The 24262-nt window shown below is 40.3% G+C and overlaps 1 protein-coding gene across 1 annotated transcript; it reads left to right on the top strand.

The window, feature by feature from the left end:
- Nucleotides 1-544: 544 nt before the first annotated feature.
- Nucleotides 545-23999, top strand: LOC137291017 (uncharacterized). Its single transcript, XM_067822263.1, has 2 exons — nucleotides 545-713; nucleotides 22016-23999. Exons 1-2 carry the CDS (start codon nucleotides 691-693, stop codon nucleotides 22593-22595), a joined length of 603 nt encoding a protein of 200 aa, XP_067678364.1. The 5' UTR covers nucleotides 545-690; the 3' UTR covers nucleotides 22596-23999.
- Nucleotides 24000-24262: the final 263 nt, after the last annotated feature.

Genomic DNA, 24262 nt, shown 5'->3' on the forward strand with positions numbered 1-24262 from the left:
TATCGGATTGATCCACAAAGGTCTTTTAGAGAACATTAGGCAATGGCGCATACATCCATTTTAAATCCTAGAATCGAAACCTGATCTATTTGCGTTATGCGTTTTCACTGTGGTGAACAATCTGTCTCTACGGAGTAATGAGCTCGTGAGTGTATTTCACTGCTTAACACATTGGTTAAAACGTTAGCAACCTGAATGAGTTCAGTTCCATATGTCTCCCAGATATTCGTCACTTTGTTTACATAATGTTAATACGGCTAAGATTTATCGGATACAAGCTTTATTCAACCCATCCTCTTCATTAGCTTGTAATGAAGATAGTAATCGACAGCTGATGCCCATTCGGACCTATCTTGAACATACACATTTGGTAATTTACTTTATATTACTTCCCTTGAAGAAAGCTATCAGAAGTTTCAGATCCTCTAAACGGAAAGTCATCACAACACACGGACGTCTCTAAATCGATATCTGTAGAGGGCGCTGCGACAAACTAACCTTTCAACGACCTACTAACTGTGACGTCACAATCTCCCAGCCCGGCGAATGACGCGTCGCCTGATTCTGTAGCAGACGACACAACAGGAAGATGAGTGGTTTGGTCCTCGTAGAACGCTGAAGTTTATGATACAGCGAAAACACTATCCATTTGAATGTTGATTGTAGATCTGCGGACATCTATGTCTAACAATGGATGCCAGAAAGTTCCAAAGGTATGTAACGTGACTTAAAATCTGATAACACACGCCACTGACGGACAACAGCAATAACTCTGCTGTTGGTTTGATGTGATTCTTTTATTAGTTTTGGGTTCGCGGTGTGTAAATCGTTAGATATTAAATATTAAAATTGCACTTTGTTCTAACACACCCATACTGAGGCAATACATGTGTATTTCACAGTTGCGAGACCGTCTCGGAAGCACTTCGTTTTATGCAAGTTATCAGCATCAAAGTTAAGAGATGCGTAACTGAGCTATCTGCAATAGCAATCCTATTCTCCGTGATTGCTCACATGTTTCATCTTCTCGTCGTCTGTTTGTTTATATCATTATTCTGTATGAGCATTTGAGCCATTATTGATCCATTCTGCTGCCTCCAGTACACTGAACTTCATTAAACTGTCTACAATGTCCCCATAATTTCTTATCGATAACGCTGAGGTTACCATGGTAATATTACTTTCAAAGAGGACATCATCTATCAGATCCCATCCTCATATAGTTAGATGAAACGTATGGCGATGCATGTAATCTCTTGCTGTCAATTCATTTGAAAGTTTTGTTACGGCAAAGTAATGTTGCTGCAAAGATAATGGCAGAAATCAAAGATTATCCCCAGGTTATCCTCAACGCATCCAAACTCATGATAACCCGATGTGTTTCCTCAGACGCTATTGATCGACCCCTGTTCCCAGAATACACCATATGTTGCTAAATGTGACAGGAAAGAAGCTTGGGGCAAATATTGGCACCGCTTGGAACACGGATTTAACACCAGCTGCTCGGAGATTCTTCTTTATCTCAGTTTACGAGACATACAGACCTCCTCGAACAAGATTTTGTTTAACATCGTCGCAAAATACACCTTTTTCAAACTTCATGCCATCTTTAACTAACAGTTTCCCAGTGTTCAATATTCACTTGGCAAAGATTAGGTGCACTGCCTCAGATAAAGTTTAGCGTCTCGTTGAGGATCTGTGCAGCATGACCCAACCGATAACACCACTGCAATTGCACACGCTGATAGAGTATCGACCATCCGTGCTTGTTATCAAACCTGTGGTAATGACATAATTCCGCCTTTCACAGACAATCACATCGGACAGGTGTTTGTACAGTGTTATCACATGCACATCAACGTCCGATGATGGTGAATGGACCGATGAAATATTCATCCTGATTTTGCCATGCTCTTTAAGAACGATCCCCTCATCCATCACCTGTAATGACTGTTGGCAGCGACAAATTACGAGAAAGCTTTCTATTTTTCAAGAATCACATGAACGGCGATGTCCGAACTTCGATAAAGAGATACATTGTATACATCAATCTAAACCGTTCAGCAAATAGAGTTTACAATAACTCCGCTAATGCACATGGTTTTCTGGGGAGATTGTTTATTCGTAAATATTCGTCTCTTTCAATTCCGCTGTCCGCTGAAATTGATGTGACCTATCTTTACCCTATGATTAGAAAGTAGTGACATTTCACGGCAAGCAATTTCCATTACCTAGAAAACGGAAAATTAATTGCCTTCCACTTTTTACGAATATCTTCGGATGAAAATGGCATTTAACCTTTACGTTGCGCGACTCTGTGTATTAATGTCGACCATGACGGATAAGGCCGTTGTTGTGTTAGTTTATATAAAACTCATATCTCAATGAATTGTTTTTTGAGAGCTAACAAGCACTTAAAGCGAATACATTGGATTGCAGTATTGATCATTAGTAACTTCAGGCCCACTCGAGTCGTGGGAATAATCAGAGTTTTATTGCGAACCCGCCTCAAACCATTTCCAAACGCTGATGCGGGGATTAAACAAGGCAGTTGATAAAAACGTGCCAACCATTTGACATTTCGGACAGAAACAAAAGCTTGGAAACCATTTCCTCAATCCCAAGAAATATCTGCTGAAACCAAACCTCGTTGTATGTATCCAAATCTGTATAATACTATCATGTTCAAAAGAAAGTAACCCGCTTCATCCAGCGTGAGTACATACCGAGAACATGAACCATGTGGCATAAAAACTTAAATCCCTGACAGAATTGATTAACTGTCATGTCTGCTTATCGCATGCCTGTTTCGTGCTTGTTTTAAACACGTTTGAAAACTAATAACACTCTGAGGGTTGACACATTTCATCCAATATGAAGTTCAACAAAGGGTCAACATGAAATGAATAATTTGTGTTGTAAGTATCAGTTGATTTGTGAGATACAATTCAAACATTGTGTTATTAACATCATTCAGCATTGTAGCCTTCCGTTATACCGAAGAAATAAAGGTATTTCAAACCATATATTGAGAAAGTATTTCTAAAATGAGTTTGATAAATATGTGTTTTTGAGACCGTTATGTGCAGCGTGTTTGCGCGTTTGTCATCTGTCTTTTTCTGAGACTTCAGTAGTCTCCAATAGTCATACTGTCTTTGATCCCTTCACGTTACTGCATTAATCCTACAGTGCGATCTAACTAGTAAGAGTTAAAGACAAAGATTTAACTAGCTCGATTTTAAAAGTCTTGGAGAATCGAGGACAGTAACCACAGTGTTGATGGATCAATACTGTCAGCAGCCTCCGTACAAATCATGTTAGTAAAGTATGACATGAAGTCACAGGTGTTGTACTAAATGTGAGTAAGTGAGCGGAGTTCAACATGTCTCTTAACAGTACTTTAAATTTACCACGTCTGTTGGGGCAGTAGGGTAGACTACTGGTTAAAACGATCTCACCGAAGAACCGGGTTCGATTCCCCACATGAGTACAATGTAAACCCATTTCTGGTGTTCCCCGTATGATGTTGCTGAAATATTGCTAAAAGCGACGTAAAACTAAATGCCCTCAATCATTGACTACCGCGTCGTCTCAGTATGGTATTGAACGATTCCTCGAGCGGGAGTATGGTACAAACCCAACGAGAAATGTATTGAGAATAAAGATGGATTCGAACGAAGGTTTCTGGTTTGTGTGCTCTTGAAGAAAACATATTAATGGTCCTGTATTTCCTGAACTGACAAGGGACGTTTAATGCTACTTGACAACAATTATCGCAAGGAAACACGATGCTGTTTACACCGATTTCTACAATGACAACATTACTGGAATGATGTCAACTTAATGAAATGATAAATTACATGCCCCCGCTTCACATGATAAAACATTTGGATTTCATATTGCCAAAGCCTGCCATTATTGCCAGCACAGTATTAAATATTTCCGAATGCTATTTGAGAGCTCGGAGAAGTTTGCAAGACATGAACTGGACATATAACCCTTTAAACTTTAATCTCCTGTTAATTAAAGCATGAAGTCATGGCGATTTATATGGTCATCAAACCTGTCCATCATAGATGACGTATGGTAATATGAAGAAATATCCTCTGCCGTGATTTGCCCAACGTTAATTTACGTCTGACTATCATCTGCAATACGACTGGTGTACAATACTTTAGTGTAGACGGCAGACATTCTTCAATCCAGTAATCAACGTTCCCGTTGAAATTCTCACTTATCCACAGGGCAGAAAGTATAACGTCGAGACCAAGCCGTACTAAGTAGGTACCATAATGTCAAAGCTAGCGACTTCACATACACCTCTAAATTAGTCAGGATGTCATCCTTACTATGTCAGGTGCAAATAGTGTATAGTACCCGAAAACCAGTGTTCGATGTAACGGTTCGCCGGTATTCCTTTAGGTTTTTATTCAGGGAAATGATTGGATGACAGCAAAACAATTGAATTTGTATCGGAGTTGTATGGACTCATCCCCAGGGCTTCCTTGTGCTGATTCCCAGGTATTACAATAGTCTGTACCAACTGAATGACTATTGCAGTATGATTGCTTATATGACATGTGGCAATTGTGATGCGACATTATTGCATTGGGTATATTTCTAGATTACTTCTCTTCCACTTTCATTTTCGATTTGAATTGATGCCAATCCCAACATGCCCTACTGACTCCTTGGAGTATACCAAAGTTGGAGAATCGTCATGACTCCACATGGGAAATTGTTTGTGTAAAATGTCTGATTAAAACCACTTCCTCGAGTTACGGACATGTAATACTATAACGAACACAGATGGTGTCGATGTAAGACTGGTGTCAATGGTATAACCGTAGATTTTTAAAATCAATGTAAAATATGTTCCCATGTTTTTGTGGGTTTCAGTATGAAAGTTTGACTAACTATTATTTACGTTTATGATGGATAACTGATTAGACTGAATATGCTCGTGCACATCTGGTTTCATGGCTGTTCGATGGTGGTTCAGATACATGATCCAGACATAGTTGGAACTGTACCATCGCCTCTACTTTTGACAGACATTTCTTATGGTTGTAGAAAAGGTTTTGCCTCGTTTATTGTAAATCGATGTCCCTTTGCGGTTATTTAAGTCACTCGGGCATACTGTCTCAGGATGAGATCTATTCTACCAAGCATTCGATGGTTTGAAGAAAGAGGTATTTTACAGTACAAGACATTTACCTTATCCCATGCAACGGTTATTGTCGCTGTCAGTGGAGACAAATGGAACAAATTACATGGTTGTCTAAACTACCGAAACTGATCAGGATGCTTAGACGTGATATTGCCCTGTAGGGCTAATTATCTGGTTCACGAATCCTGAGGTACATGCCCACGGTAAATTAGCTGACATTTCTGTTTCTCCCTGTTGCCTTGGTGACGCAATACCCCAGTTTTGTTCTGTAATGTATTATACGGATTTGTAAATAATCTAAATAGACGAATGTAAAATTATAATATTAGTCCTTAAGGCTGAGATAGCATGTTCAAAATCAGGCGCAACGTCCTATGTTAAACGTGTAATACTGAAAGAATAGGATAAGGCTTTTGTTGTGTGGCTAGGAACCCCGTCAGCAATGATGCCGATCTGCTCAAATTTGGATCATGTCTCCATTCCAGAGTGAATTATCTCCCTGATACGTTTTTGACCCGCCATGCAGACTGAACAATTTCGTCCATTGTTGAGAAACTTAAAATGCCGCCATCTCACCATGGTGTCACAAACTGAAAGCAATTACGTCATGTTTTGTACATTTCATTATTGTTTTATGCTGACTTCTTCTCCTAACACCAAGCACCAATCCAGTAGGAGACATAATATACAATGATCTATCGATACGTTGACATTGATAAAACATGTCATTGACTTTTGATTCCGTTTTCGCCTCTTACCTTCATCATGTCCAGAATAGTGAGTGAGTGGTTATTGCAGTTCAAAGCTAAGAGACAGGGAACAGACTAACCGGATAGTCTTGCATCACTGCATCATGTGCCGTGCATTACATGGCCTTGTATCAGGATAATCCTGTAGTGGCAAAGTCTTCACTAGGATAGTTTTGATATGTGATAGTCTCATTACCTTTTAGTAGGATACTCATATATTACGAAAGTAATGTTTTAGATAGTTTTGTAGTTAAGTCCTGTATTTCCATAGCATTATGGTAGAATGACCTCATGTATTTAGTAGACTGCAATTTTGCCTTTCACGCCATTTGTGAAATTTGTGTTATTTTTGTCGTAAGGTTTTGCATATGTAGATAAATTTGAATACTGATTTCCAATCGTGAAAATGCATGTGTTTGATTTGTACTTTGTCGATCTTGTATTGACACATGTATTACTTACTGCGTTCATCAATATGAAAATCTGAAAATATATCCATTTCTCAAAGAACTGAAGTACTGAGAAAATTGACTCTGTTTATAGTTTTCACGTACATCCGTGTCATGTACATGTGTCATGGCAACACACTGTTGACGTCTTCAGTTCTTTGATAGATTGACAAGAGGTAAGAAAACATTCAAGTCAATGTTCTATAACGTTCTATAAAGCCATGAAATACGCCTACTTGAAAGTAGGTCCAAGTTATTTTGAGATGGGCTTTATGGTTTCCAAGCAACACTCGTAAACACTGATGGATTTAAAGGCAAAAAAAAATTCAAACGACCATTCTAGGCAGATGTCAGAGCAATCGCAGATTATTTCTGCTCCTAATTTGAAGCATCTAACAATTTCAAAGTGACAATCATCAATTAATGAATTCAAAGTTATTACAGAGCCTCACACTAATTCATTCTATCGACACTTCGTACTATAGACAAAGACTCGCAAACCTCAGATTTGAAACTCGTCATCTTGAACTCTGTAAACTGGAAAGCCGAGTGCGGTCACATAATGTAGTGTTAAGAGCGTCGCCATGGATACAAATTCTGTGAAATAGGAAGTATATGCCATTATCTAATACAGGGACGAGTGACACAGCTTCCTAATTAATTCACACGGCATGATGAAGTTACAGCTGGTGCCAACCGTAGATTAAGTCAATATTGTAACAAAGATTTCTCCCGTGGGATTCTGACCTAGAATTAGTGCAAGGCCACCATGGGGTTGTATGCGTTAACGTGATGGACTGGGTGGTCAGTGTGGTACCTTGACCACTATGTTAATCACTAGCCGTATTGTTAAGAGAGAGGGACGTGCAATAACAAATACACTTCATCAAAGATTTAAGAGACAAAATGGCATACATGGCGTTAATCGGTTGCCATTACAATTTTGTAGGTGTGGTAGTAGTAGTCATCGTTAGAGTGGCAGTAGTATTTGCCGTCAACGTTGCAGAAGTGGTGAAGGAGCTAGAGTTTATAGTCACAGCGCCAGTATTTTAGCCATATTGTGACTTAGAATGTTAAAATGCGGGAATGTAAAATAACCTGTCGACGAAGTACAGTTACAAAACCAACTAGTATGTCACAGTAACGAGAAATAAAACTAGCATATATATCTAAAATGGGAACAATACAATATAAACATAGGAGGACCGCCAACAACTGATCACTTTGGGAGTTACAGTACTATGGCTACCTACATGGGCCCAAGCTGGATGTCCAGTATCCTTTCAGCCGTTGTGATCGTAGGCATTGTCAGCCATAACCCAAAATGATAGAATATACTACGTTTTGAAATATAGGGTAAGCTTAATTTACCTTGGTTTACACCGTACGCACTCTACAGGAGGACAATGTTTTGCAATACTTTAAAGTAGTAGTTGTTGTTGTCGTAGTAGACGTTGCTGTTGAAGCATCAGTACTATTATCATACTGATATATTTCAGAATGTTAGTAAAGCAGTTATTTAATTAATGTAATTGATGCATACGATATCACATGCATATCATCATTAGGTCATTGAAACTATGAAGGCTAAAGGTTTAAGAGATAGTATGGAGACAGAAACGGCAATAGATCCTTATTTTTGTTCTTATTGTCACGTGGCACTGCATCAAAGACATTTGTTTGAATTCTGTGTGTATAATTGACAGGTTTGTTCTTTATGTCCGTTCTGTAAACTTTAAACAACATTCCAGTTAAATTACTACGGTCTGTTAAAAATCGATTCTGACCCGGATAATGAGCATGTCCATAACGGCAGTCGAACTAGTCCCCAAGGTTGAACACCCGATCAATGTGCCTAACTCTTGCGATAACGTTAGGTCGCGGAGATCTGTCTTTCTACACCAAGTGGGATTGTACGAACACTGTTTTAATAATTGCATGTAGACATATAAGCTGTTCAAAACAATCGAGTTACTAAATTAATATTACATCATGTTCACCATATGATATCCACCATGACCAAATTACCCGTGAACACCCCGGCTAAAACGGTTTCCAGAAACCAATGTTGTCTTATACAGAGGAGGTGTTTTCCCCATGTTCTGTTGCATGTTGTCACACTCTTTGCTGTAGAACTAGAAAGCGACGCTAAGAACACCTGGAATGTATGCATGTTAAAAAGAGCCTCTTGATATTTTTTTACACTCGTGAACTATTTTTATGTGTCGTCATGAGCTTGCAGTTAAATGCAAATTCAGAACTGAAGAAGGTATATTTTTGCATTTGCATTTTAAATTCTTAGAAAAACTTCTACACCGAAAAGAAATTCCTAATCTTATTCGTTTCAGAGATGACATCTATAGGTCTTCTAGCTGTCTAGCTATGTCGTCTTTCCCTTTTTTCAGTGAAATGCATTTCCTTAAAAACGCACTTTGATGACGAAGAGACGACTCCGGGTCTTCAATCCAAGGCCGGAATTAAACCCGCGTCCCTTGCAGTGCAGGGTCTTTATAAAACGAGTACATGGCAACATGTCTGCATGTTTCCGATGATCACAGAGACGGATTCACGCCCACAGATCTCATCAGAGATTTTTCATCTAGCTTTTACTACTCTGTCACTTACTTATCAAACCAGGAACATCACATATCGCGGGTAATACTCCTCAAGCAAGTGGCTTACATTAGATGGTGCATGTCGCGCAAGTTTCTTATCTTTGAAGAAGACGTTGAAGTCATGACTGACGCTAATGAGCAGGAGAGCAGGATGAAGAGAGAAGCAGTGTGACAGAGAGACGGAGAGAGAGAGAGAGAGGACGAGAGAGAAACCGAGTCAGGGTCTGTAGCAGGAAGAAGAGAGAAGCAGTGTGACAGATAGACGGAGAGAGGGAGAGAGAGAAACCGAGTCAGGGACTGTAGCAGGAGAAGAGAGAAGTAGTGTGACAGAGAGACGGAGAGAAAGAGAGAGAAACCGAGCCAGGGACTGTAGCAGGAGAAGAGAGAAGCAGTGTGACAGACGGAGAGAGAGAGGGAGCGCAAGTCAAGGACTGTAGAAGAGAGAAACGGTGTGACAGACAGATGGAGAGAGAGAGAGAGAAAACGAGTCAGAGACTGTAGCAGAAGAGAGAAGCAGCATGAAAGAGAGACGGAGAGAGAGAGGGGAGGGGGAGACCGAATCATTGAGTGTAACGGGTGGAAGAGAGAAGTAGCGTGACAGACACAGAGAGAGAAACCGAGTGGGGCAGTGTAAGAGAACGACCAGTTCGGGAGTAAGAGAGATATAAGTTGAGAGAGAGAGAGAGAGACAGACAGACAGACAGTGAGAGGCCAGTCGGCTCAAACACCTTGAATACCCAACACCCACAATGTGAAAAAGCATAATATTTATCGCAGAAGAAGAGATATGAAAATTACATAACCTGATTTGAACTGGCCTCCAACAGCCAATGCTTGTCGCAAGAGACGGCTGATGGGTGTTAGGACTCCCTAAATTGCTGAGAGAGATGGTCAAATTTCAAATACCCATGCAATCAAACACCAAACACACAATGTTTATCTCCTCGCTTAATTGAAAGCAGAGGACTCCAGGGAGACTTGTGAGGATCTGTCTGGAAGTTAATAGTTCAGAGACTTGTATTGGACCATGCCTCCTTTGAGAGGAACGCAGTCTAATGGTCATATGTTATTGGATCATTCTCTGAATTAACCGTCATTGCCAAACAATTACCAAATATGTTGACATGAAAGCCATGCGTCAATACAGCACAGATAGCAGAAAGAGGTAATGTTTTACGATCGATCTTACGTCAGTGTATATTAATGGACGCATGAAGGCCGAGGCTTGGTATTCATGTCATCGATACAGCAGGCTGTTGTTCACAGTCTATCAAAAGATATAAGCACATATTCATACCTCTTTACTATAACCTATAAGCTTCGAGTGAAGCAATTGCAAGTGTTCGTGCACTATATTTGCGGACAAGGCCTACAACTAGCAGAAACTGGTGGCCGGAAACCTTACTAAAACAAGGGTATATGAGCTGTGGAGAGCACGAAAGAAAGAGCGGGCATATGGTGGGTGGGGGGGGGGGTGGGGGTGGGGGCTAATGAGTGGGTTGTAAGAAGGGGGTTTAATGTAAGAGCGAACGAAGCAGGAAGAATGAAAAACAGGCTAGAGGTGTGAGCGTGCATGAGGAGGATATAGACTGGAGACAGAAGAGACTGAGTCGCTGAGCGAAGGAGACGATCATGTGTTCCCGTGCCATGTGTTTACTAAGCATGGAAGATAACATCCCTTACTGCCACTGACAAAGTTTCTCATGGTCATAAATATTGTTTCACCACAATGAAAACATTAACCCTTCACTTACAATAAACCTGAACGTTTCCCAACCAAACAAGACATATTGTACTTAAAAGACCTCTTTATGATAGAACCTAGCCACGCCTAATAACTGATATTGACGAAACAACACCACGCCATGACTGATGTGAAGTGTACTTATGAATCGCGAGTGCAGGCCATTAATCTGTACAGTTCTAAGCACCACGCTACAGCTGCTCCCGGCAAAGGTGAGTAATGGAACTTTTGTGACGCCGTTACCGTAACAGCTGAATAAATCAAAGAGAATTCATCAACCTTTTAAGTAATATGGTGTGGATTTACATCTGTATTGATTCACATTTTTCTTTGGCTTACAACACGCTGACTCAGCGGGTGTCACCATAAGGTATCGAGTGACATGAACAGGTCCTATTTAGATTTGGCACAAGAAGCTTCTCGCGTTGTATTTTACAATGTGCTTCATGGTCATTCTGTTATGAAACAGGACACTCGCAACGGTGGTTTATGTTTTTGACAGGGTTGATCAGGTGGAGCGAGATGAACTGGGATTCAGTTAATAACATCAATTTCGTGTCTGTGTGCGTGGCTGCTTATTGAGGCACGGGATGATTTCTAGTAGGAGTAGATCCGTACAGACCCTCAGCAACATCTAGGCCAGCCATCCTGACCTTGTCCAGTCTTAAAAGGGTTATGTGTCCATTCATTCAGCTCTTCCCCATTTGACAGTAATGACACGACAATAGGGTGGCAAATATGATGACCTCGTTTACACTTTAGGTTTGCTACTTTCCAACAGGTGTGTAACCGGGTTCTTGACAAGAAATCTTGATAATACAGGATAATGCAGTGATGGGAAGTCTTCACATTCTCCGAACATTTCTTGGTGGGTTCGACGAGACTGCGTTTCTTGGGAATAGTTCCATTTTCTGTCTGGGCTGCGTGTACAGGGGCAAGGGTCCTGAGGGTGCCAGTTTTACTGTGTCAGGATAACCCGAACCCTCTTGGCAGCGTGTATTTCTATTAATCTGAGTATCATAATAACAGTAAGAATAACTGCATTTAAATTTCTCTTCGATGATTGTTCATTGCAATATATTACCATTACCCATTTTCAATGTTTAATTGTCAGCTTACTGTGGAGCATAACATCCTTGTTTGAACAGAACATTCATATTACCATCTCATTCTGTCGGGTACCCAGTCACTGCGCGCATTACGAATAAATGACCACATTATCGTGAATCACTGGTGGAGGTAATGCCCCTTTAACTACAAATATTCCCACAAATAAACGTCCAAAAGAAGGCGGTTTCCGGAATGAGAGGTGCAGTTCGGATTAGCGACATTTCACTTTATACTAATATATGTATATATGACTGACGAAGTTGGGATTAACGAAGGTCCACTAAAAACTGTTATGTTCTATTAATGGCGTATTGTGTTGTTAGATACAGGTTGTTCGGTTGGACCTGAGCTACTCTACATGACCAGGGAGGTCACATCGCACAAATGCCTGGTCGAGTTAACTTCATTAAATAGGAGAGCAGAGAATGTGCTAGCGTTCTAGCGAAACATGCAGACATTGATTCGTTACAGAACTTGTTCCAGAAAACAACGCTTCATCTTTTAACTGAACTGATTTTACAGTCATGAGCTATCAAGTTAGGACTTTACAACGTTAAGTCAGTTACTTTCAGAATTCGATTCATTGCTGCTGCTAGTTGTCTAAAAGCCCGAATAGGCAATATTAAACCTGTACCTAATTGTTTAAAGAAAGTTAGGACACTGCTGGCGATTTCTCGACACTGAGATGTCAAAAGGGGACTTGGTCTCGGCCGTTCCCACGTGCTGACAATCACCTGACAAAGCTGCACCCCTTCACAATAACAGACACTGCCAGTTGTGACACTGTCCCACAATGCGTTAGTAGTCACTTGATCAGGTCAAACTGAACAACCTGTAAGTCAGTGTGATGTGATGTGAAAGAACTCCATGCACGTCATTTACACCTTCCCACACTCCAGCTGTTCACGTCTATCAGCCTGACTTTTATTCGCAATGATATCTGATCTGATATTCCATTTGGTTTTTTATATACTCCCAATAGATTATAGCAACCTGTGATCGACATGACACTGATCTCCACATTGACAATGATTGATGGATACATTTCGGAAACTCATGTAAAATGGATTTATTCTTTGATCACTTATTATTCCTGTAACATTCATGCAGTCAAAGGGGTATGTTACCACTGCTTCCCCTGCGCCACTCAAGAGACTCGCCGCTCGCCGCTCGCCGCTCGCCGCTCGCCGCTCCCCGCTCCCTACACTCCTCACATCCCATTTCCTACACTAACCATACGCGAAACACCGTACCCCACACCTCACACCTCACACCTCACATCCCACACCACACACCTCACACCTCACACCACACACCACACACCACACCACACAGCCACACACCACACACCCCACACCTCACAGTCCTCACACCACACACCTCACACCTCACACTCACACCCACACCTCACACCACACACCACACATCCTACACCCACACGCCACACCACACAACCAGACCCCACACACCGCACCCCACACCAAACACCCACATCCACACCCATACCCCATACCCCGCATCCTACACCCACACAGTGCACCATACAACCCACATCGTACAGTCAGACACCCCACGCCACACCAAACACCACATCCACACACACGGCCTGCTACACACGACACCACACCACACCACAACACACCCTACATCCCAATCTCACACCACACACCACACATCATACATCCCACAATACACACCACACACGACATGCCACACATCACACATCACACACTCCATATCCCACACCACACATCTCACATCCCACACCTCACACCCCACACATCCCACATCCTACATCCCACATCCCACACCACACATCCCACACGGCGCATTACACATCCCTCACCTCACACACCACACCTCATACACCACCCACCACACTTCACACACCCACATCGCACACCACACACCACACTTCACACACACCACACACACCACATCACACACCACACATCACACACCGCACACCATACATAGCACACCACACATCAGACACCACACACCATGCATCCCACACTACACACACCACATCCCACACCACACACCACACACCACACACCACACACCCAGTGCCCACTAACAGGATTGTTAACATGTCATCGTATCCCATTTGCGTATCTCGATGCTCATGTTATTGATCACTGGGTTGTCCTGTTCAGACTCGATTATTTACATACAGGAGGAATATTGCAGAGAGGTTCACAAACAAAAAACTAGGATAAGTCTGTTATGGTTATGGCTTGCGATTTATGATTTATTTAACATCTCGATCTGATATTGTATTCTCCGACAGACTGTGAACAACAACTTGCTGAATCGATGACATGAATACCAAATCCTGACCTTCAGACGTCCATTAATATACACTGACGTAAGATCGATCGTAAAACATTACCTCTTTCTGCTATCTGTGCTGTATTGACGCATGGCTTTCATGTCAACATATTTGGTAATTGTTTGGCAATGGCGGTTAATTCAGAGAATGATCCGATAACATATGACCATTAGACTGCGTCCCTCTCAAGGGAGACAGGATAGGATCCAATACAAGTCTCTGAACTATTAACTTCCAGACAGATCCTCACAAGTTAAATTGGAGTCCCCTGTTTCCAGTTTACTGAGGAGATAAAAATTATGTGTTTGGTGTTTGTTTGTATGAGCATTTAAAATTTTATCGTTTCACTCTCAAGCAAATTAGGTTGCCACCTCTTGGGAGAAGCATTGGTTAGAGAAATTAATTTTAACTAAGTCATGTAATTTTGGACTCCTCTTCCCATATGTTCACATTTTGTATCAGGCCAAGTGAATAATTAACTCGCCTTTGTGGCAGATGTGAATGACACGTGAAAAGAGTACGACATGAGATCTTTTCATTATTTTTTAGAAACAAAACGTGAGAAACACGGTCACCAAGAGCAGCACAGCTTTTTGCAAATACCAGAACAGGATAGTATTACTGTTAGTCATAAAGTCCTGCTCTCGAAAGAACCGGAATCATGCCATAAACTTTCTGCTGATTGGGAACAGGGATTTGTTGCTTTTATTAACCTGTGCATTAAAACTGATGAAAGTGTGTTGTGCTCCCTAATGATATTTAACACAATGACGATAACAACATGAGAATAAAAACCGGGTTTATCATGGTGTTCCAGTGCTGTGCCATAGACGCAATGACTGGAATGAATGCGGTGCCGCTTTGTCCACAACCGTACAGATTTGCCCGTAAAACAAATCTCTTGGGTCACTGAAACCAAATCTACGTGAATGCACTCGATGCGTTTAACACTCCAGACCACACAACGATAAAAGTTTGATTTGGTTAAACTGATAGCGTTTTAGCAATCAACGAATAATGTTCTGACGTCAACAACAACTGCGATAATGAACCAAAGTGCAGAAGAATTATCTCGGGTATCGGACTCGGGATGAATGGTAAAATGGGATGGTAATGTTTTTAAGTTCAAAACACAAAGCCTGTCATGTCTGATAATTATCCATTTATGTATCGTTGATTGTTAACGCCTGTAACGTTATATGTTTGCGCCCCATTGAATGATTAAGTGGGATATTTCTGTAATGCACTGGTAAGGTAGTGAGGGTGTTTGATTAAGTGGGAGGGGCAGTGTTGACGTGAAAATTATTGCAATTATTTCCTGTCTGCTTGGAAGGAAGGTCGATATGTTCCAAGTCGCTGACAAAACCCAATGATTGGAAACACAAGGTCGCAGGCATGGCACTACCGAAGCTAAGATTATCCAGGGTGAATTTGAGATTGAATCACGACAGGAATAGGTGAATATTGACAACAATATCAGATACATAATTGCTGTTGATTTATATGAATCATAATTCATATGCCTCAGTGAAAGTTCTTTAGGAACAGTATGCTTGTCGAGAAGGATGTTTAGGGTTGTCAGCTGGTATCGTGAATCAGTTCCTTGGCGCCCCAACGGTGTTAACCGTCAGTAATGATAGAACCATTCATTTATTTAAACACGACTTGATTTTTAACAATAATACAATAATATAATTCATATAATCCAATGATTGTTTTACCGCACTGGCAGGATAAATGTTGAAATAATAGGAATATAATTGGGAATATTTTATAATTATACGCATAATACTTTGCAATGATTCATTTAATAGAAAATCTGTCCAGTTCAAATGAATCATATTCTATGGTTTTACCTATCAAGCCATTGGTGATTTTTAATCTCACAGTTACACATGCAGGCGGCCATTTTGAATACCAGTACACATGACAGGAATTCCTGTTTTGGATGATAACGAAGATTCTGAGTTGAATTATGGATCCAGGACAAACGAAGCTCAGTCATTCTTGCAGTCATGATAATGTTCAGAAAATTCAATTGTTATGTTTACATGATATTTACTGATTTATGAACAATAAATCTGAAATGATACAAGTACATTTGGGTCCCTGGTGTATAAACTAAAATAACTAACGTACTTCCAATATGAACATAAGTTCAAATTTACGTGAAAACACAACATAAAGTCCTGTGCTTAAAGGGATACACGTGCAAACACTTATGTGTTTTCTAGAAGATGGGACAGAATTATAAAGACACGTGTCATATGGATAGAGATCTGATGGGGACGACATTGATTAATAAAAACACCACTGAAATGGCTCGACTGACGCCCAAATAACGGGAACTGGCTCTGGTATTATCACAGAACCACATTTGTCCATGTAATTACCAGTTTTTATTGCTGTCTTGTCTCCTACATACTGTATTAACTCAAATGTTTCCACTTTTGCAATATGTTAGAATGAGCAGGTTATAGTGTGTGCGTGAGTGAGTTTAGTTTTACGCCGCTTTTAGCAATATCAGCAATATCTAGCAATATCATGCCGAGGACACTGGAAATAGGAATCGAACCCGGGACTTTCGCGATCGAGTGATTTAACCACTGGGAATCCACCTGGCGGAAGCAGTTATGATTCCCGACCAGAAAAATGTCGACGTCTGTGACAAAATGTCTTGCAAGAAGCATGAAGATTCGGGTTAGAATTGTTCGTCAGCAAATCATGCTTGTGAGGCTTGCTGACTTGGTTTTCTCTTGTCATCGGATCCCAATTGCGGATCGATGCGCATGCTGTTGATCCCTGGATTGTTAGACTGGATTATTTACAAACCGCCGGAATAGTGCCGAGTGAGGCGTAAAACAAAATATCCAAATATCTTAAAGGACAAGTGTACTTGTCTCGAATGATATAGGAGACCCATGTACAATATCAAATGTATTTGAAAGTTCTTAATGTTATGAGGTAACAGTGATTGTCAACGGGCTGTGTTCTCTAACCCGTCACAAACACACGCAAAGGCTTGTCAAGGGTTCATCTAACAATCCACTCAAACTTATTTTCCAAAAGAGTGAATTGCACTATCAATGCAATTGATCAAAATACGTCATATTTGGAACTGGAAATGCTTCAACAGAACTTCAGCGTTGTGCAATGTAGACACGAAGGACTAGAGATGCTAGAATATTGTTCGATCTAAAATGAAAGTTGACAGTTGGACGAAATGAAGCTATTCGTCTTGTCAAGCAAAGATGACTCTCTTGTTGAAGCTTTCCGGTCACCCTGACTCTCTATGCATGCTCTTAAACAGGCTAGTAATATTATGCTCTCCATATTTGCACGATCGTACTGGTGAATCTTGAAGAATGGCATCATCTTCCAATAAATGTTTATCAAATCCCAGTGACATTAACACCAAAATAGGGCACAGGAAACAAATACTCATCCTGCCCATCCTCTACATTTAATCATTCTTGACTGTTGGTTGTATGCTGACCTGGAATACAAGCTCATTTCAATGCTCCAAAGCGCTAAGCGAGTTTGGCGGCAAGAGATTAATACAAAGCAGTCTCAATCCTTTGACTTACATACCAGATAATACCTTGAGCCCACGGGCTATAATACCCAAGTACGGATGCTGAGGATGTACCTAATGGGCCCGCGTTTGGAAGTAAGCTCTGTTGGGACTGGATATTGCTGCGTTAAAGGTCACGAGGCGAGGAATAATCCACCGGTCTAAGTTTATCCTCCGTGTGGTTTGCAACCTTTAAAGGAAGCCATCGATCGATACCCAAGGGCTGGAAGACTTACATTAACAAGTGACGTCAATACATCTCAATGGACTTCCCTTCCACTAACGACATAAGTGTTGTAATATGCGTAATAAAAACACCCTTACGCTAAAAATAGCACCACAATGTACGTCTTGTTTTGGAGAATTGTCTGTGATTCCTAAACAACCATAAGGTTGTTCACTCTTCCTGGTAATAAACAAGTGTTTCTTACAGTAAAATTTGCATTAACCCTGTTTGCGGGTACACGGGGTGTCCCATGATCTATTAGTACACAAGTATGCATGAGGATACTGACATGCATAAACCACTATCCTATGCATTTGTAGAGAATCTCACCCATGTTTATACTGATATCAGTTATATCAACACAAATTGATAAAGTTACACATATCCGAGGGTTGCCGAGGATATTTTGTTTTACTTCTACGGGTGCAAACCTGGGATATTTGTAACTTTATCAACGAGAGTTGATATAATTGCTATCAGTAGACACGAAGGTGAGATTCCATTTATCATCCAAAATCACTCTCATTACTTTTGAATGTCACATCGTTGCGATGCCATATCGTTGTGACGTCATCAAATTCATGACGTCATAGCATTGTCAGGGCATCGTACAAAATCTACTGTAAAACTGATATCTTCTAGGAGATGTCATATGATCTCACACAAGAGATATCTCCCGGGGAACACAGGTTTGGATGATAAATGCATTTCTACAGGAAACAATTTCAATTTCATCAGATATGTTGTGGAAATCGCTATTGGACATTTATGGTGTCTAATCGAGGCAAGTTCTTGCACTTCTCTCCATATATGGTGATGGAGATGGTTTGTATCCTGATAAAATAACAGTGGTTGTCCTTGATTATTCCATTCACAATCAACGTACATTATGGCATGTATCTGGTACAAATCCACCTTTACATATATTTGCATGAAGTATTTTGTTGCATGCCACTGTGGCAAGTATTTTGTCGAATGCCACTGTAGCACATCAACCTCAAACGTAATGATTTGGTGTAAGTTGTTTTAACTATATATTGTGAGTGATGACATACGGTCTGTGAAACATAGCAGACCAATGTATGGCTGTCAAATGTTCGCAAATACAGTGAGTTGGGATTTACGTAACCTATAGCAATATTCTAACAATGCCACTGCATGACACGCCAGAATTAGGCTTAAAACACTATCCCTGTAGGGAATCGAAACTGGACCTTCAGCGTTACGAGCGAATGCTGTAACCACTAGGCGTTAGTTAGCAGATCGTTAGTCTCCGATGCCACATAAAATACCCTCTTGTAGAACATTGATGGATACATCTGACGTGTGATATTGTCAGTCACAGACTGGCACTTCGTCAAAGACGATATTATGTTGCATGACGGACTGGAGTGCCAGGAAACATAAATCGCTCTTCATCAAGCCGCCTCCGATATGCAATCTCTGGTATTGTGTTGTAATTCCTGTTCTCATTTCAAAGATCATTTGTCCTAATAATCAAAGCAGACATTTTCACATAAGTAAATTTTAACCTGCCTATTCATGTTTATGCACGGTGTGTTAGGAGAGGAAGGATACAGTTGACTTTCACGACCTTCTGGTGTTAACAATGAAAACACTGTACTACAAGCATCCATATAAACACTGAAACAGTTCTTGCAATGTCATACTATAGTTTCCTTACAGGCGATGTGTAAATGAAAACAAAACTAATGACTTGGGGTTTGGTTTATCTTTTCTTTTTTTGTGGGGTCAACATGCGACATTAATGATAATAAATCTTGTTTCTTAAACAATGTGGGATTTGATGTTTACAGCACCAAAGGAAGTAAATAATCACATTCTTTTCTACACTATTCCAGTTGTCATGGCTACGTATTGACATACACAATAATAAAAAGTCCAAAAGGAAAATAATGTTTAGATTACATTTTGTAGGGGTCTTTTATTCACTCCAAAACATAATATGTGCATTATTAGTGCACATGCATAATTAATTATCATTTTAAGTATCGTGTTTCTGCAGGCGAGATTCCAGTCGTCCTCGTTGTATCTGTTCAGATAAAGATGTTACCTACAATTATCTGTCTGTGTTCAATTTAGTTCAAAGCACCAATTCCTGTTGATCTGCATTTTTCAGAACCCTAATGCTTTCCTACTGGATAATCTCAACCAAACTACTAGCGTTCCCATCTCAATGGCAAATTAGTTTGTTGGTTTCATTTCAATAGATTGTATTCACATTACATTTGGGTTTTTAGCTGGTAACACATATGCAGAAATTGTAAACGAAACAATTTCCAAGGAAATTACCATTCTCTGTGGCTTGTAAATGTTAGTTCCAGGTCCTTAATTGCCAGTTGACTGGACCGCGGGGTACAGTCTCTTGTTAACACAAATTACTGAAATTGGTAACACGAGGGAATGGTTTATTACAAACGGCTATTGGTATTTAAAATGACTTCAGCTTTCAGTAAAATTATAAACAAACCTCTCCAAATGGAAATATGAGGCAGTGGCCAAATTTAGAATTTCATACTTATAACGTCAGATTGGATATAAAATTCTCCCTGATCCAGTCCAATTAGAATATTTTTCATTTGAAAATACCTTTCATAAAGTATTTCTCTAGAGTACTGACTTTCGTTCAAATGATTATTAATCTCGAAACCCGATATCGTGTCTTAAAGGTTTATCAGTTAATTGCGCGAAAACGTACGTTTAATCATGTGTGGTAGCTAAAGTATCATGTGATACAGAGAGAAGAAACAGACATTTTACTTTAAAATCACTATACAGTAAATATGAACCGAAAGTAATTCCTTAAAACGACTTGTGGAATATGGTCTTTCTGTTGTCGAGTGACTGTTCATGACGTCCGTGCCTAGCTAATGAAAAACATTTGAATCAGCAATGAGATCATTTCAGTCACGCGTATAATCCTGTCTCTAGCACAGTCTTTATATAGTCTGAAATCCCAGAATCGTGACTCGTAATATGGCGCTAATATGTAACGAGAACAGATCGCTGTTGGTCGTGTTTAGTGAAGAGCATTTGGATACAATGACCGTTGCACGATTACTGGAACGATGGTCAGGTGACATAGGACATAACACGGTCGTCAAACAATGTCAGTGATAATTATACCACCGATGAAGAATCGACGATGCTATTGAAAGTACGAATTTGCTTACAGTAACCATGATTACATTCTTACATGTTTATACATTCTTACAGCGTTATACAATATGCTGTAATGATTTACTAACCCCTTCTATTGTCACGCTGCAGAATACAGATGTTTAAGGTGTTGCAATATATAGGGTTTACTACTCGAACAAACATGTCAAACAGCTCATACGAAACGACTGTGAAATTTTGTGTTATTCACATATTTTGCAAGAGTTTCGTGTAAGTCGTGTGACATACTTGAGGGTGTTTCATGTACATTCATGCAGTAACACACGGTAAGCAAGTGTGACGGCTCTGTTCATTAACGTCATGTTCGTTCATTGACGTGATGACGTCACAGTGGACTAAATGCAAAAACAATGGTTGCAAGGCAAAAGTGATACATGTATGTGCACGTACACATATGATATGGAGCACACTGTTTACTTTTCACCATATGGGTAATATATGACCTGCGATAGTAACCACTCTAAGATGCTCGGATCCTAGTCTGGCGGGGACCCTTTAAGATCCAGATAAGAACTGGTCTTCAGCAACCGATGCTTGCCACAAGAAGCGACTAAGGGGAACAGGGGGTCAGACTCGCTGTCTTGGTTGACACATATCATTGTATCGCATTTGCAAAGATCGATGTTCATGTTGTTAATCAATGGATTGTCCTGTCCAGATTATTTACAGACCGCCGCCATGTTCCTGGAATATTGCTGAGTACATAGTGTATATGAGTCATATATTCAACATGATTTTCCTTGTTAATCCGCTAGCATCAATCTGTTCTGATCTGTGATAACTGAAATACCAAACCATGTTTTACGCAACTTATGTTCATTTCAATGTCCGTCTCTTTACAGAGCTGCTCTGGACAGCGGACTTCTCAACATCCGGATCCACAGCCAAGAGAACAACTCCTGGGTTGGTGTCATTGAGGATCCTCGACTAAGTCGCGATTACGATGACATCGGAGCTCTGTACTACGTAGTTGCTGTCGTTCTCATCTACGGTCTATCCATCGTCATGATGATTGCGTCCCACATTCGTAAGAACAAGCAAGACAATCAGCTAAGGACGTACCTCAAGGAGATGGTTCTCCTCAGAAAGAAGGTGCGAAGAGAGAAGCTGTTTGACAAAATGTCTGCTTTTACTTCAATCACAACCGGATCCTTCAAAAAGAAGCTCACGGGTGACGGAAGTCCCAAACCTGGGAAGAAGTCGGAGACTGCGGCAGTTTCTAAACCTCCTTCATCGCAGGAAGCAGCTGAAGAGAAGGAAGCTCTCAACAACAGGAAAGAAAGTGACAACGATTCTGTGTTTCTGCTGCCTGGGGACTTCTGTATTGATATGAGTAGACTGGATATCCCTTCCGCAAAGCCAGACACTAAGAACCAAGTTAACATACAGATTCAGAAAGAAAAATTGAGTGTATCTTCTTGACAAATATATTTCTTGGGTACTTATGGCTTGAGAGCATCTTGTAGAGTTTCATACTGAACTGTGTTTGTAAGTTTGATGTGACAGAAATATGAATGATGTGGATTGTATGCAACGGAATCAGATACGTCATATTCAGAATGGAGTCCGCTGGGTCAGATCCTCAACCTGCTGGTACTAATGAAGAGAGCTTTGAAGGAAATTGTATATGTACCTACGGTATTGTCTGGGTATTTCCATGACAGATTTAAGGTACTGAAGAACTTTGTTTGTCAGAATGATGGTTTAAGGAAGGCATAACTTGCAAAACGTTATTTAGAACGTGTTTACAAAAACCGTCTCTTGTTTGTTTTGGAGGTAACAAAAGTCTGTTTTTCAAAGTCATTAAGAAAGTCATGCCTTTTGTTCATGACCTTGGCTGGCTTATGGTCTACGTATTGTTAAGTCATCTTGCTTCCATTAAGACATATGCTTCAGCTGGAACTGATAGTCTTCTTCCAGACTCTGGTGAACATGTGCTCAGTTGAATTTAAATGCAAAGATAGCAACGACGACGGAATAGTGAGGAATAGTGCCTGCAAGATTAAGGTTGTTGTCGCCGTCAACGTATCCTGTATATACTACTAGATGATAAATATTGTGTCATTTGCTTCTCATTTGGTTTGTTGTTGACAGGGTAATTACGTCATGGTCAGTCAACAAGAAATTGATGCAATGCCCAATACTGTCACAGCGTCATATTGAGTTGGTTGGGACAGGTGAAATTACTTCAGTCGAATCTGCCACATTGATCTTGTCCCGAATAAATGAGACAGGGCAACATTTGTTGAAGTTGAAGTTGAAGAGCCTAGAAATCCACAAAACAGTTAAACCACCTGTTTGTGTTCATCCGTAGCAGATAAACTATCATCACTAGTCATAGGAAAGACTACTTTCTGTACATATCAACGTCGTATGTACCGAGGTGCGGTTGTGTCGAAGTCATGTATGATGTCTGCTTACCGTCACGTGGCCTTCGACCTTCTGAAACAACAACCCAGTCTTAACCTGTATAGTTTGTATGTGTTGTAGGTACATGATCAAGTGATTGTTTGGTGAATTTCTCCTGCTTATATGAGATGTTGATTGTGGTTTGACAGGCTTGACTGTACACATGCAAACCATTGCATAGTTTCAAATGTAGTAAGATGTTTTGAACATCAAGCCATAGCAGGAGATATTTTAATGCCCCGTAAGCGGTTGATAGTAAACATTTCAATAGTCAAAAAGTAAAATATGAAATATAAATGTGTAAAGGTGGATTTGTACAAGACACATGACATAATGTCACTTGTTGAAAAAGCGAATGTTTATCGCCTCAGAAACGGCTGATCATTGACTTTCAAAATAATTTGAAGAAGAGAAAAATATACAAATAGAAATAAGCAGAAATAGATTATGGGACTTCTCGTGCGAAGTACCGTTGAGGTTGACATTCTATGGTCGAAGGTAAAACAAAGCGCCTGTGAGCAGCCAAAGTTGAACTTGGCGCTATATAGATAGATTATACGAAAAATATAAAATACAACATTGTATTAAGTAGTCCCTGTTTGTCTGTTTGTAGGTTTGTAGGTTTAAGTGTACTCTGTAATTCTCGTGGATATTTTGTTTTCTTTTTTCTTTGTCTTTTT

Source organism: Haliotis asinina, chromosome 7 (genome assembly GCF_037392515.1).
Source record: "Haliotis asinina isolate JCU_RB_2024 chromosome 7, JCU_Hal_asi_v2, whole genome shotgun sequence".
Lineage (NCBI taxonomy): Eukaryota > Metazoa > Mollusca > Gastropoda > Lepetellida > Haliotidae > Haliotis > Haliotis asinina.

Bases quoted from the DNA above. Each gene is read 5' to 3' on its own strand.
- LOC137291017 (XM_067822263.1), top strand. From the start codon at position 691: ATGGATGCCAGAAAGTTCCAAAG. The intron at 714-22,015 runs GTATGTAACGTG...GTCTCTTTACAG, and splicing joins GATGCCAGAAAGTTCCAAAG to AGCTGCTCTGGACAGCGGAC.